Below are 15,108 nucleotides of genomic sequence, written 5' to 3'. Positions count from 1 at the left end.
AGGAGAGTGAAAGTTATTTAGGACGTGTGAATTCTGCTAAGATAAATGGCTAAAGGGATAACAATGCCTGAAGTTTACAGTAACTGTGATCTATGTTAACATTAATGAAATTCAAAGAAACATAAACACTAGTAGAATAAAGAGCTTCAACACCATGAAACAAATTCATTAGATCTAGTCAACATAATAACAACTCGTATCTGTAAGCCCAGTACAGATCAAATGTTATAAATGCACTACAGTCCTGTTCACCTATTTCAGTACATGAACGCTGGCAATACTGTTGCATCCCAATCTGTGCTGTATGTGTAACAAGAGTTTTTAGGTCTGTTGCAGCCAGACTTTGGAATTGCCACTCTAAAGTAATCAGATCCACTGACTTAACTTATTTTTTTTAAATGCAACTTAAAACACATTTGTTCAGGATGGTATTTAACTTACACTGGCATTCTGTTCAGTTCATCCTCTCTGTACAAATGTATATGATGGTATGTGGCACCACAAACTGTTATTTGCTTGTTGTGTTACAGCATTTATTATTTTACTTCTGCGCCTTTTCTGTGCTTCTACTGCTATTGTACCTTATTGAATATTTGTGAGGTGCTTTGAGCATGATAAATTCAACATGAATTTTTATAATTATATTATTTGTGTAACCTAAGTTATCTTTGGAAGTCTGATTCCTCTTCAGCTGAAACAAATAAATTAACATTTAAAATGAAACACTATCCCCTGATCAGAAACTTTTTTTCATATTACAAAAATAAATATTGTACATGTGCAGACCTTAAGACAAAATGTATAGATAATAAAAGTTAAATGTTCCTATGCAATATGTATTTCAAGTAATGAAAGCAGAAGCAATAAAATCACCAGATATCAAGTCAAGTACAAATGGATTGCCCTCAACACTCCAGATATAATTGGAGGACACGGCGAACATTACTTTTGTCTGTGTTTACGAACCACACACAGGCAGCCCGGCCATGATGCATGGCCAGGGCTAAAGTAATGAAAAATATGTGGCTTTGTTCTGACTTGGATGTTTATTATATTTTCATTTGTTCAGAGAACAGAACAATGGAAGGAAACACACTACTGGTTTTCTAAATGAACCATGCTTAAAAACAAGCTTAGAGAAATAGTTACCTGTACTTTGCCATAAAAGTGACAAATGTGCACAACCTACACCGACATTATAGAATTTGAAAAAAGAAAATCTAAGTTTGGACAAATTCTACTTAACAGTTATTTTACTAGGGAACATTTAATTTACTGTATATTACAGTCTCAAATACATCAGCACTAAATTAGCAGCAGAAAATATCTGACTAAAAATATTTAAACTTATAAAATATCTGAGCAGTCAAAACAGGTTTAAAAATACTACAAATGTGACCAGTTGTTTAAAATTTTTTACATTTTTTTTTGTTTTTTTTTTAAGTGAATTCTGTAATAGTGAAAAGAACATAAACTAAAAAGGAAACCTGCAACCTTGATAGTATGACTGGCGTTACTCCTTATAAAAGTGCAATAACGTACATTTGCAATTTGTCCAATAAGTCCTTGCACTTAAATAATCAGATAATAATCTATTCTTCTTTAGTTTAAAGAAAGGTCAGTTCAACTTTGAATGGAAGGTGCAAAGATGAACTTAGCACCTTCTCTTTTACTGTTCGATGATAAACAGTATCTAGTGACTTATGTACTGTATAAAAAGCAATCATATACATTTTATAAATCTATATGAATTTAAAGTTTTTAAAGTATACGCAGAGATTGAAAGAAGAGAAGGCTGACAAAGCCACCTTTTTATTCCACTGTGAAGCATGGCCTTTTCTTCTAGAGAAAAGCCAGCTGAAGTCTTATAGACTGTTCATTTTATCAGTGTAAGTTTTAAAAGAAAGCATGTCATCTATCCAAATGCTGAAGTATTTTGAGGAACTTGCTTGATCAATAAAAGTTACCTTGAAGGTCTGAACGGACAAACCCTCATAATTAAACGTGTGCAGAATAAAAAAAAAAAGTAGGTTTGTTTTACCCACATTTTAAATCTTAGTTCTGTAAGGGTTTTCTGAACACTTTCAACTCATGCATGCATGATTTATAGTTGGAGAAGACACAAACAAAACAACATCATCTACATAAGGATAAGCTGTACAATTATTCAACCTTTTGCCAATGTGATTTACAGTATATATAACACAAATAGAACTGGCCCTAATATTGAGCTTTGAAGGATCCCCTTTTCTCTTTGAATAAATGAGTATTTTCTAAGACAAACCTCTAGAATAACTGCAAAAACAGTAATAGGCCCTCTCCTCAAGACAAATACCAGATGATGCATTTTAAGAGTTCAGTGCTGTGTTTACAGTATTTTAAAAATCATTATATTTTACAGTGCTAATACTGTTTTCTAAATAAATAACCAATAGAAAACTAGACAATAAATTCAACATCATAACAACTGCAGTTTTAAACCATATGTTAACTGGTAATGTTTTAGCAGCTTTAGTAGTTTGAAAATCTTTAGATGATTAAATTTTTTAAATCTTACATTGTGGTCTTTTTTTTATTTAAAAAATAAAAAAACACTTCCCAAAAAATGATAAAGACTGAACCTGAGTTTGTAATGAATGCTTTTATTTCAGATTAAAAAAAAATTAAAACTATGACATTTAAGCCGAAACAGTCATGAACTACAGGAGTTCCAGGAATGCTTGAATTAACAACAAAATTAACACACTATGCAGAAAAAGACTTTTAAACAGCAAAGTAACTGTAGAAAGTAAATTAAACCAGTCCTCTTATTACTGTAGTGAGAGAAGAAATGGACAGCATTTCTTTTTATCCATGTGGTATAGTACATCACCAACAACTACAATGAACATTAAAAATATCAGGGAAATGAGAAAAAAAAAAAAGACTAACCTCTCTTCGCCGAGATGCCCAACAGCTTTGCTTAATTTTCCACACAACTGCTGCTACCAGCAGAAGGGACAAGAAGCAGCTGGGAAAAGAAAAAGAAAAAGGTTCAGTCAATCAGTAAGATAGCAAAATTCACTTAAATGGTTTGAATAAGACCAGAATTATATTTATAAAACATTGTGCCAATTGGTGGTAACATGCAAAAATATAATCATACATCACTCATAGAAAGGCATTTTTAGCAGACACTCCTAAACTACTCTTGAAAAAAAACTAATGTTCAGCTTGAGCAATACCTTATTTTAAACCTTCTCACTTTGCTCTAGATTAAATGTTTTCCCTGGAGAAAAGAAAAGCAAGAACAGTGCCAGCAATCCTAAACTTAATAGCAAACTCAGCAGCAAATCTACTGATGAAATGAAATAATTCTTTTCCATTAGATCCTCTCTGATCACCTACTGCTTCACAGACATTGAAAAGCTCATCCTCATTACTTCCAATTACATCACTAGTCCGAATAGGTACAATATCATTGTTTAAAAATGCTAAGTATTCTAGTATCCACAGTACATTAGAAAGGAAACCTAGAAACCTAAAAGAAGAGATCTAAATATTCTAAACAATTATTTTTTTTCAGAAAAATTTCTTAAAGAAGTGTAATTTTTTAAGATAAAATAATAAATAAAAACAATAGATTACAGGCTTCATATCAGCCTCAACTGACTAGACCTACATTTTGGACAAAGTAAATTACATTGCGGTATCCCAGTCACATATACTGTTTGACAGCTATAACAAAGCACCATCACAGCATGGATAAACAAAGCATATCACATTCACTTTTGACTAACTGCATTCTGTGCTGTCAGTAGGTAAAATGGAATATACAGAGCATATTTACCAGGACGGGGGGCATGTTTTAACCATTTGCTCTACACTGTGGAACCAACTAGTAGGTTACAATATTTGCTTAAAATTTTAATTTCAGTAATTTCTACTGTAGTAATCTTTAAATACAATGAGGACATAGCATCTCATTGATTGCTAGCAAGTAATCAGTCATTGTATAGGTTACAAACATAAATGCAATTCAATTAATGTTAAAATAATTCTCAGTTAATTGTTCACTGTATAGTGACTACATTTTTATGTCTTTCTTTAAATAAACAGTAAATATAATAAATAATAAATCGATCAAATCAAAAAATATCAATGTGGCCATCACCCAGGATGCAGAACTGAACACAACGTGGTAATAGGGAGTGATTAGTAGGCAAGACAAATATGTGATTTATCTTAAAACTTGTTCTTGGAGTTTGGATGTGTATGCTGAAACCTAATAAAGGCAACGAAAAAGGTGCAGCTGACACTACAGTCGTGGCCAAAAGTTTTGAGAATGACACAAATATTGATTTTCACAAAGTTTGCTGCTTCAGTGTTTTTAGATCTTTTTGTCAGATGTTTCTATGGTATGCTGAAGTATAATTACAAGAATTTCATAAGTTTCAAAGACTTTTATTGACAATTACATCAAGTGTATGCAAAGAGACAATATTTGTAGTGTTGGCCCTTCTTTTTCAAGACCTCTGCAATTCGCCCTGGCATGCTGTCAATCAACTTCTAGGCCAAATCCTGACTGATGGCAGCCCATTCTTGCATAATCAATGCTTAGAGTTTGTCAGAATTTGTGGGTTTTTGTTTGTCCACCAGCCTCTTGAGGATTGACCACAAGTTCTCAATGGGATCAAAGTCTGGGGAGTTTCCTGGCCACTGACCGAAAAGTTTGATGTTTTGTTCCCCACTTAGTTATCACTTTTGCCTTATGGCATGGTGCTTCATCATGCTGGAAAAGGCATTGTTCGGCACCAAACTGTAGTTGGATGGCTTGGAGAAGTTGCTCTTGGAGGATGTTTTGGTACCATTCTTTATTCATGGCTGTGTTCTTATGAGTGAGTTCAGTCCCTTGGCTGAGAAGCAACCACACACATGAATGGTCTAAGGATGCTTTACGGTAGTATGACACAGGACTGATGGTAGCACTCACCTTTTCTTTTCTCTGGACAATGTTTTTCCGGCTGCCCCAAACAACTGGAAAGGGGATTCATCAGAGAAAATTACTTTACCCCAGTTCTCAGCAGTCCAATCCCTGTACCTCTTGCAGAGTATCAGTCTGTCCCTGATGTTTTTTTGGAGAGAAGTGGCTTCTTAGCTGCCCTTCTTGACACCAGGCCATCCTCCAAAAGTCTTTGCCTCACTGTGCGTGCAGATGCACTCACACCTGCCTGCTGCCATTCCTGAGCCAGCTCTGCACTGGTGGTGCCCTGATCCAGCAGCTGAATCAGCTTTACGAGATGGTCCTGGTACTTGCTGGACTTTCTTGAGTGCCCTGAAACCTTCTTCACAACAGCAGTGGAAATGGATTTTTTGGGATTAAGTTCATTTTCATGGTAAAGAAGGACTTTGCAATTAATTGCAATTCAGCTGATCACTCTTCATAACATTGTGGAATATATGCAAATTGCCATCATAAAAACTAAGGCAGCAAACTTTGTGAAAACTAATATTTGTGTCATTATCAAAACTTCTGGCAACGACTGTATATCTGTATATCTGCAGGGCTACTCTATTTAAACATTCTTGTTCCCAGCACACAAAGACTAATTAAGAAGTCTGTTTCCTAATATAAATGGACTAAGCTCAAAAAACAAGTTGCATAAACAAGAAAATGATTTGAACAGCACTGTAAAAAATGTACAGTATCTCACATACATTTTTGTAAATATTTTATTATATCTTTTTATGGGACAACACTGAAGATATGACACTTTGATATAATGTAAAGTAGTCAGTGTACAACTTGTATAACAGTGTAAATTTGCTGTCCCCTCAAAATAACACAACACACAGCCATTAATGTCTAAACTGCTGGAAACAAAAGTGAAAAATGTCCAAATTGTGCCCAAAGTGTCAATATTTTGTGTGGCCGGCCACCATTATTTTCCAGCACTGCCTTAACTCTCTTGGGCATGGAGTTCACTAGAGCTTCACAGGTTGCGACTGGAATCCTCTTCCACTCCTCCATGACGACATCACAGAGCTGGTGGATGTTAGAGACCTTGCACTTCTCCACCTTCCATTTGAGGATGCCCCACAGATGCTCAATAGGACTTAGGTCTGGACACATGCTTGGTCAGTCCAGCACCTTTGCCCTCAGTTTCTTTAGCAAGGCAGTGGTCGTCTTGGAGGTGTGTTTGGGGTCGTTATGTTGGAAAACTGCCCTGCGGCCCAGTTTCCGAAGGGAGGGGATCATGCTCTGCTTCAGTATATCACAATACATGTTGGCATTCATGGTGCCCTCGATGAACTGTAGCTCTCCAGTGCCGGCAGTACTCATGCAGCCCCAAACCATGACACTCCCACCACTATACTTGACTGTATGCAAGACACACTTGTCTTTGTACTCCTCACCTGGTTGCCACCACACATGCTTGACACCATCTGAACCAAATAAGTTTATCTTGGTCTCATCAGACCAAGTAATCCATGTCCTTAGTCTGCTTGTCTTCAGCAAACTGTTTGCTGGCTTTCTTGTGCATCACCTTTAGAAGAGGCTTCCTTCTGGGACGACAGCCATGCAGAACAATTTGATGCAGTGTTCGGCGGGCCTATGGTCTGGGAACTGACAGGCTGACCCCCCCCCACCCCCCCCCCACCTCTTCAACCTCTGCAGCAATGCTGGCAACACTCATACATCTATTTTCAAAAGACAACCTCTGGATATGACGCTGAACATGTGCACTCAACTTCTTTGGTCGACCATGGCAAGGCCTGTTCTGAGTGGAACCTGTCCTGTTAAACCACTGTATGGCCGTGGCCACCATGCTGCAGCTCAGTTTCAGGGTGTTGGCAATCTTCTTATAGCCTAGGCCAGTGTTTCCCAAACTCAGTCCTGGTGAACCCCTGTGGCTGCAGGTTTTTGATCCAACCAGCTTCTGTTTTTAATTGAACTAGGTTAATTAAGTGAACTGATATTTCCCAAGTTCTATGTTTAGGAAACAATATAGAAATTAGAAAACTAAGTTTGCAAAAAAAAATAAATAAATAAAATAAAATTAAAATGTACCAAACAGTTATATAGGAATAATGTATTTTTTTTCTTTTTAGCAGTATTTTCATCTTGATTTTCATTCTACTTTTCTAGGTCTTCTAATTGTTTAATTAATCCATTATTTACTCATTAGTGGGTCGGTTGCTAAAGTACTTGCAGCCTTTGATTATTTAGTGTTGTTTGCCTGCGTGTCTGCTCTGATCGTTTTAAATTGTCATCATTAAGATACAACAAAGGGGGAAAAACTGCACAGAGAAAGGGCAAAGTATAATGAAATCAACAGAAGAGAGTTAAGCATTTAAATCTATAGCAAAAGCAGAAATATTTCTAAATGTCTTATAAATGTAAAAATCATGCTGCTATGCCCCTCTGAATGTCGAATAAAAGAAAAAAAAACCAGCTAATTAAATGAGATCAGTGCTATCAGGTGTTCTCATTGATTAGGAATCTGGTTGGAACAAAAACCTGCAGCCACAGGGGTTCACCAGGACCGAGTTTGGGAAACACTGGCCTAGGCCATCTTTATGTAGAGCAACAATTCTTTATTTCAGATCCTCACAGAGTTCTTTGCCATGAGGTGCCATGTTGAACTTCCAGTGACCAGTATGAGAGAGTGTGAGTGTGATACCACCAAATTCAACACACCTGCTCGCAATTCACACCTGAGACCTTGTAACACTAACGAGTCACATGACACCAGGGAGGGAAAATGGCTAATTGGGCACACATATTGTTAATTCCTCACTGAAACAGAAAGCAACACCAATACTGAAAAGAAATTCTGATGCCTTTTATATAAACTAGAGTTTAAGGTTTTTCAGTAATTTTTTTTTTTTTTTTTTTTTAACTTATTTACACATGCTCCAAGTTTTAATCTGTGCAGTCAAAAAAGCAATGCTCATATTGTACTAATGTTTTCAATACATAGTCAGATAAAGTGTATCTGCTGAAAACATTTCAGGGCTCTCAAAATCGCTAACCCAACGTCCCGGGGCTATTGTGTCTTCCAGTCGGGATACCAAAATCTATCTCAGCCCTGCCCGTCAGGCTATCATAGGAAGGAAAAATATATGTCAATGCTTTTGCATTCTTTCGCAAATGTAGCTGGGTAATTATGTCATTTTCGGGCATCGATGAGCCTCTGTCAATATGTGAAATATTGAAATCGCGTTTGAATTCGTGCTTGTTTTTTTACTTTCACTTTGCGATCGCGCGAACTGTGTATAGAGAGCGGCAGTACTGATTGGTCAGTGACGGATTAATTGCGCACCAATTCCTCTGACATCGTCATCACTCATTAGCTTACTATTCAAACGTGACAAGTGAAATCTCCCCCAGCAAGCTTAAACATGTGATAGAGGTTGATTGCGCAGAGAATTTAAAAAATCGCTGACCGTTATGTGTGTGCGTGTGTAAAAATAGATGGATTTACGCAGGTATTTTAGTTCTGCTGAGCCAAATAAGACAGGTCAGAGTGAAGAAGGGACAGCCAAAGAAAAGCCTACCACAAGGCGGAAAAGTTATGGCAAATCAGACTATGAGGCAAAAAAAAAAAGCGCAACTTTTTGGTTTCATGGACAAAAGAATTTCTGTGGCTGGAATATGACAAGCTAAATAACAATGTTCTGCCGGGTGTGCCATGAGTTTCCCTTGATTTCTGACTCGACAAGCGCCTTTGTTACTGGGACCAGTAATTTTAGGAAAGACCCTATCAAAACCCATGAGAAATCTCTGCATCACAAGAAATGCATTGGAGCTCAGTCTGCAGCATCTTTCCCAGAACAAACACCAATTGCAAAAAACATACTAAAAACAAACCAAAGACAACAAGAAGTCCTGAAAAATCTGTTTAGAACAGCGTACTATGTTGCAAAGAGTGAACTACCATTGGCAAAATTTAGCAGTCTTTGCAAACTGCAAAAAGCAAATGGCCTAGATCTTGGTTCCACTTACCTCAATGACCATGCTTGCAGAGAGTTTATTGGAGCAATAGCACAAACTTCAAGAGACCAGATCGAAAAGGAAATTCAAGAAAGCAGGTTCTTATCCATTCCTGCAGATGGCAGTACAGACACTGGTATAATAGAACAGGAGTTGGTTCATGTCAGGTATGTGAGAGATAATGGTGACATATCCACATACAAGTTCATAGAAATTTCTGTTCAATTAGAACCAAATATTTGAGTTGATGATTGTAATTTTTATACAGTTGTTTAATTTGTGTTTTAACAATTTTTTGATTGATGTTTTGTTTCCTTTATAATATTATACATTAAAAATAACCTCTTTTTTTATTCGGGCTACTTAAATTTATTTTGGGCTACCAAAAACTGAAGAGTGCCTGCCCGAAGGGCTACCAGGGATTTTGAAATTTTGCGAGCCCTGCATTTCCACTCAACACACTTAAAAGTAATAACACATGACTTAGAATTACTCTCACAATTATCCATCCATCTATCCATTAACTTTCTGAACCAACTTAATGTAGAGTAGGGGAGGAATAGAAAAGCTAAATGAAGAAAAACACCAAACATAATCCTCATAGTGTATCACAAAGCCATGAGAAGCTGAAACCTGTCATGGCAGCTTTAAGTGTGTAAGAGCCATTTTCCTAGTTATATAAGATTCATAAATATTTTACTAGATGACAATGCATAATCTATGGGAGGTTCCTATAACCCCCATAAGTAGAATTGAATTGGTATATTCTTGCCATTTCTAACAGCTTTGAGTAAACATTCTTCAGTTAGTGACCAGCCTTGCCATATGTAAGGTGTAGAAGGCACAAGGTTTTAAACTGTGCCTGGGCACGTGCTTGTGCCAATGGGCCGTTTGAGTGTGTAAAGTAACTCGTGATTATTTAAGCGCAAAGCCATACGTTTAAAGCGTACAGAAGTAAAAGCTAAGAATCTTTAAGTATAGAAGAAGTTAAGAATCTTTAAGTATTGAAGGAAGAAGTAAAGAACTGTTAACTGAAATAACTAAAGTTTCTCAAGAAAAGCTAAGTTTAGAGAAGATACAGATTTCCTTTCTTTTGACTTTTATTCTACGTGTGTAACTACTTTTTTCCTTATTCTTTTGTGGATTATTTGCTTTTAACTTTCACTAAATAATTTTAAAATGAACTTTTAGACTGAGAGATTTCTTTCAACACGCGTTTTACCCGTGCTTGATCTCACCTTACGCTTCGGCGGCTACAAAGTGCAAGGAAGAAACAAACCCTGCCTGGATGGGTAAAGACTTAATTTCAAGTACTTTTTTTAATTAAATGAAACAACATTTGATAGGTTCAACAATATGCTAAAACTCCACTTTAGTTTAATACAGGGATGTTTGTTGTTGAAACTAGGGCTAGGCAATTTTTTCGATTAAATCATTTAATCACCGAATTAAATCAATTTGAATTAATGTTTTAAAATGATATTTAAATATGAAAATCACAAACGCCTTAGTTTAATCAGTTAGTCAATTGTATATAGTCAAAACATTTTGTAATGATTTTGCTGAATATCTCACCAAAGCAAGGTGCATCAAAAACCGAAGTCCTGACAACAGGCATGCAAACAGGGCTGCTTAGAGCCCGGCGCAAGGCTGGGTACAGAAGAGCTGCATCAGATTGCTCTTGATGCAAAGCAGCAACTGAAATGTCAAGGGGCTGGGATTGGGGTGACAAGTTTGGATCTTGATACTGTCACAAGCTAGGCTGTGTGTGGAATGGTGAATTTGTCTGCGTTACAGCGACACAAAGCTCCCACAAGACCGCTATGACCCTTTTTTTGTAATAATTCGGCAGATTCTACATTAGCTCTCATTCCATCTACTTCAGTATCATCTGCAGAATTAACCAGGTTGTTAAATATAAATGATCTGGATAAGAATATAAATATCTATGTATTAAAGGGTGGTGGCCTCAGCGCTTACCCTTAAAGGACATCAGGTTTAATATCATATATTTCTAAGTTTATTTTTTACCATAACCCTTTGATTTTGTTACTTGAGATCATTTTGCAAACATTTACACACTACGACCTGAATCCCCACATCTTTTAGCTCGAGGCCGTTCATGCCTACCTTATAAAAACCAAGAAAAATAATATCATACACCCCTCTCTGATCATATCTTCTTGTTGGTTGATCAAAGAATTCCAGCATATTAGTAACACATGACCTTCCTTGTATGAACCCATGTTAACTGTTTAATAATGTTATTGTCATTTGATGCTCAATCTTTTTCTTAATAATTCCTCCCCTGCAACTTACCTGTGATTCACATTATGCTTACCAACCTATAATTACTTGAATCCACCTGATCAGCCTTTCTATATTAAGGGATGCCATTAGTTAGTTTCCAGTACTTAGGAAATTCCCCAGTATTTAGTAATTTTCAAAAAATACACATCAAACCTTCATAATGTGCTGTCTAACCTCCTTAAGCACCAATGTACTTAACTTATCTTTATATGTACAACGCCAATATACAAGAAAATTAACATTATATACAATACCGCTTCAGTTAATAAAGCTGTGTTCTGGTGATCAGTAAGTACACTAAGATCTGTGTGCTTGGATAGTAACCCAAAATAGAATCTTTATCCAATGTTTCCACCAAAAGATATCTAATGAACAGATATGCTTTTGCAGCACTGTTAATCTTTGAAAAAGATAAACAGATTTATTCCTAAAATGAAGGCATTAAAAAAAAAAAAATCAGCGAGTATTACGTAAAATCCAAAGCATTTAAAAATGATGGCATGGATCCGCAAACCTCAAATTTCACTGGGTTATACTGTGTCTACTTCAATTAAGACAATTAAAACAATCAACTTATGAGAATGCACTTACAAGGAGTGATGAAAAAGGTTTAAATGTAAACCTGAGTGTGATATTCTAAACAATTCTATAAAATGTCTTTAATTGTTCTAATTGGACTCCAGAGATGTCCAGTATAAAGAGCAACACCTTCATTACCACCAAATGAAGAACTGCAGCACTGTCTCTCAAATCCATAGATGCCACCTCCTGCATGAATGCAGACCCAATACTGAAATTTTAACCAACAATGACAGAAATTGTAGCCTACAGGTGAGGACAATCCCCCGATAGACTAACAGGCAGTCTGTCAAGGAAAACAAACCAAATGACAATTTTAGTACATTTATGAATGTGAAGAGCAGCACAAGCCTATGGCAAGGTATGAAAAAGCAGTGTGTTAATAACAATGGTGCATGACATTGCAATGACCTTCAGATCAAATTAGTCTTCATTACAGGGTTACCCATAGCTTGAACAAAAGCCTAATGTACAGTATGGCAAGTGGTTTCCTCCACTATTTTCAAATGAGAAATTTTAACTTTTGATGCCCTGCATATCAGTCTGAAAAACGGGATACAAAAAAAAATTATTAAAAAAAGAAAAACTGTATAAAAAAAAAAAGAAAAAAAAAAAAGTACTATTTTCATAATCTAGCGGGGAAAATTGTCTTTCAGAGTAGTTTTTCTTTTCAAAACATATATTTTCAAACTCACTTAATCCATATACAGACTGTCCTCATTGCATTAAAATGCAACACTGTAAACCATAACCAATTAACACTTAATGTTGGGGTGGTTAAATTATAGCTGCAGCGCATTATCATTTTCTTTGTTACTTCTTGTGTTGTAAAGGTTTAAACATGGGATGTTGCAGCATTTAGGATAAAGAGTTTATTCAGACTTTATGAGCAATGCGTGGAATGGAGATAAATACAAATTACTTTACTGCTGGTTCTGTTGTTAGATTTGTTTTGTAATTCTGTTTCAAGCACTGGTTGAGAACTTTTTCACAACTGTTTAAACTTGAACTGTCAAAAGCACTGTAAACACACTGGTTTTAAAATCATCATTTGATGTAATTTAACGGTTATGTTTCAGTATTTATGTTAGACCACACATACAAATAAATTTAATCAGACTGAAGAAATGGATTTCTTTATATTTAGAAAATAGGCAATAAATGGGGTAGACATACTACCTCCATTTGTGAACTGTTTTGTCACTCTATAGATGAAAACACATAACTTAGAACCATAAAAAATATATGCATACTACACATGCATGATGATCTGTGATTTGCGTGGTAATTAATCAAGAGCTATGTCTTTCCTTATATAAAGCAGTCCAATGAAGAAAGAGTAATGTTTACTGACTGGCAGACACTGATACCAGAATTGCAGGCAAGGTGTTCAAGGTAATACTGTACATACAATGGAATCTCAAAAAGAACTACAGGGGACATAAAACAAAAATGCTTGGATAACAAACATGTTATTTAAGATGTTTCTTTGAAGCATGCCTATTCATGAAATTGTTAAATTTTGAGAACTAAAAAAGTTTCCCTTGTCATAATACTTTTTCATATTACAATTGTGAAAAAATATACCAGGTTTTGAACTTTGCATAGAAAATTTGTATATGCATGTGTATATGGTGCTGACATTTAATCTTTAAGGTGTTTTGAAAACATACCAGGATATATCAAATATCGCATTTTAGTTTAAAGTAATCACTTATCTATTTAAGTCCATATTGTCAGACCTACTTGGGTTGTCTGTGAACCATACCAATTTTTGTAGTTTTATGTCACTTTTATTTATACTTATTTTTAAATGTTTCTGCAGACTTAAAATTCTTTTTTGAAGCTTCCAAATTTAGGTACACTCTTCTTTTAATTCCTGGACTATTAAGATACTAAAATATAAAAAGCAAATAAATTATGAAAAACTGTTTGCTACAAAAAAGCAATGATGCCAATACAAGATAACCTGATACCAATTAAGTTTTACTTCAAGGAAGATAAAAAAAAAAAAAAAAAAAAATGCTGAGTGTACTGACTATATTGCAAAATACAATCAGAAAGCTGTTCAACTACACATTTATGGTAATTTGTCCTCCAATATAATAATTGACAAATAGGAATTATGCACTTGTGAAAATCTGTGTGCACAAAAGAAAATGGGAAAAGTAGTCTAATGTCTGTGTATAAGTGTCTTAAAAGTAACAGTAATGGTAACTCCCCCGTATGATTCTGTACTGGATTAAGAGGGTTTCACAATGTATGTATTTTTAAAGTTAATGATTTGAAAGAAGGAAAAAAAGGCCTGGTTTTGTCCTGTGTTACCACTGCATCAGTGAGTAAATGAGCAAAAAGCTGCACTTTCATTGGTTCACGCCAGAGAGGTGAATACATGCCACTGAATCTATTTGTGTAGCAGAGCATTAACAAACCTGTGTGCAAAATTAATCATGAATACATTTGCTAAACATAAAAAGCTTCATTCATAAAAGTATATAGTGTATATAAATACATTATACCAACAGAAACTGAAACCATTAGAGCTTTTAAGTATGCTGTGATATTTACATATCACACACTCCCAAAATCCACCATGGGCACAGGACACCACTGAAAAGACTGGAAGACAAACTAATAAAAGGTCTCCATAGAACTACACAGTTGCCAGAACTTCTTTGCTAATCACATCTGAAAGCTTTACTGCAGCCATTCAAACTTTACTAAGCACAATGATTTAACATATAAACTAAATAAAAGATAACATATTGGATATTAATGTGTGTGTAAGCCTACGTTCAACAAAATTGTATTCCTCTAAGTGGTCTTTAAGCAAGGAAGCTAGCAAGAAAGCATGTAAGAAACATAGAATGCCAATAAATAAATAAATAAATAAATAAAAGCAGAGTTGTTTGGGCAAGTTGCTGTTGGTAATTTACAGTATTGATTTCATTTTTGTTTCAACCCAAATGTAGAACATGAATAATGTTTAAATAAGAGCAGGACTTTATTTTCATCATCAGCTAACAGCAAAACTATATACTGTATACTGTTCTGGTTTTATCAGAACTTTACAGTAATTATCCACTCACCATAAACACAAAATATGCTTACTTCTAGGACCACCCAACTAATGCTTCCCACCCAAGTAATGCTTCTCTGCAATTTTCAAATATTTTTACATTTTTCAGATAATTTAAATATTCTGATCCCATGATTGAAAAATCAGTGTGCCCTTATCCTTT

The 15,108-nt window shown here is 35.3% G+C and overlaps 1 protein-coding gene across 2 annotated transcripts in view; it reads right to left on the bottom strand.

The window, feature by feature from the left end:
• Positions 1 to 15,108, bottom strand: part of atrn (attractin) — a 300,415-nt gene that overhangs the window by 61,967 nt on the left and 223,340 nt on the right. For both annotated transcript variants that reach the window (XM_028801455.2, XM_028801456.2), the window contains exon 26: positions 2,932 to 3,010. In XM_028801455.2, the coding sequence (XP_028657288.2) occupies positions 2,932 to 3,010 (79 nt within the window). The remainder of the gene's footprint in view (positions 1 to 2,931; positions 3,011 to 15,108) is intronic.

This window comes from Erpetoichthys calabaricus, chromosome 5 (genome assembly GCF_900747795.2).
Source record: "Erpetoichthys calabaricus chromosome 5, fErpCal1.3, whole genome shotgun sequence".
Classification (NCBI taxonomy): Eukaryota; Metazoa; Chordata; class Cladistia; order Polypteriformes; family Polypteridae; genus Erpetoichthys; species Erpetoichthys calabaricus.
Note: the sequence above shows the minus strand (reverse complement) of the source record. Positions and strands in the feature narration are given on the sequence as shown.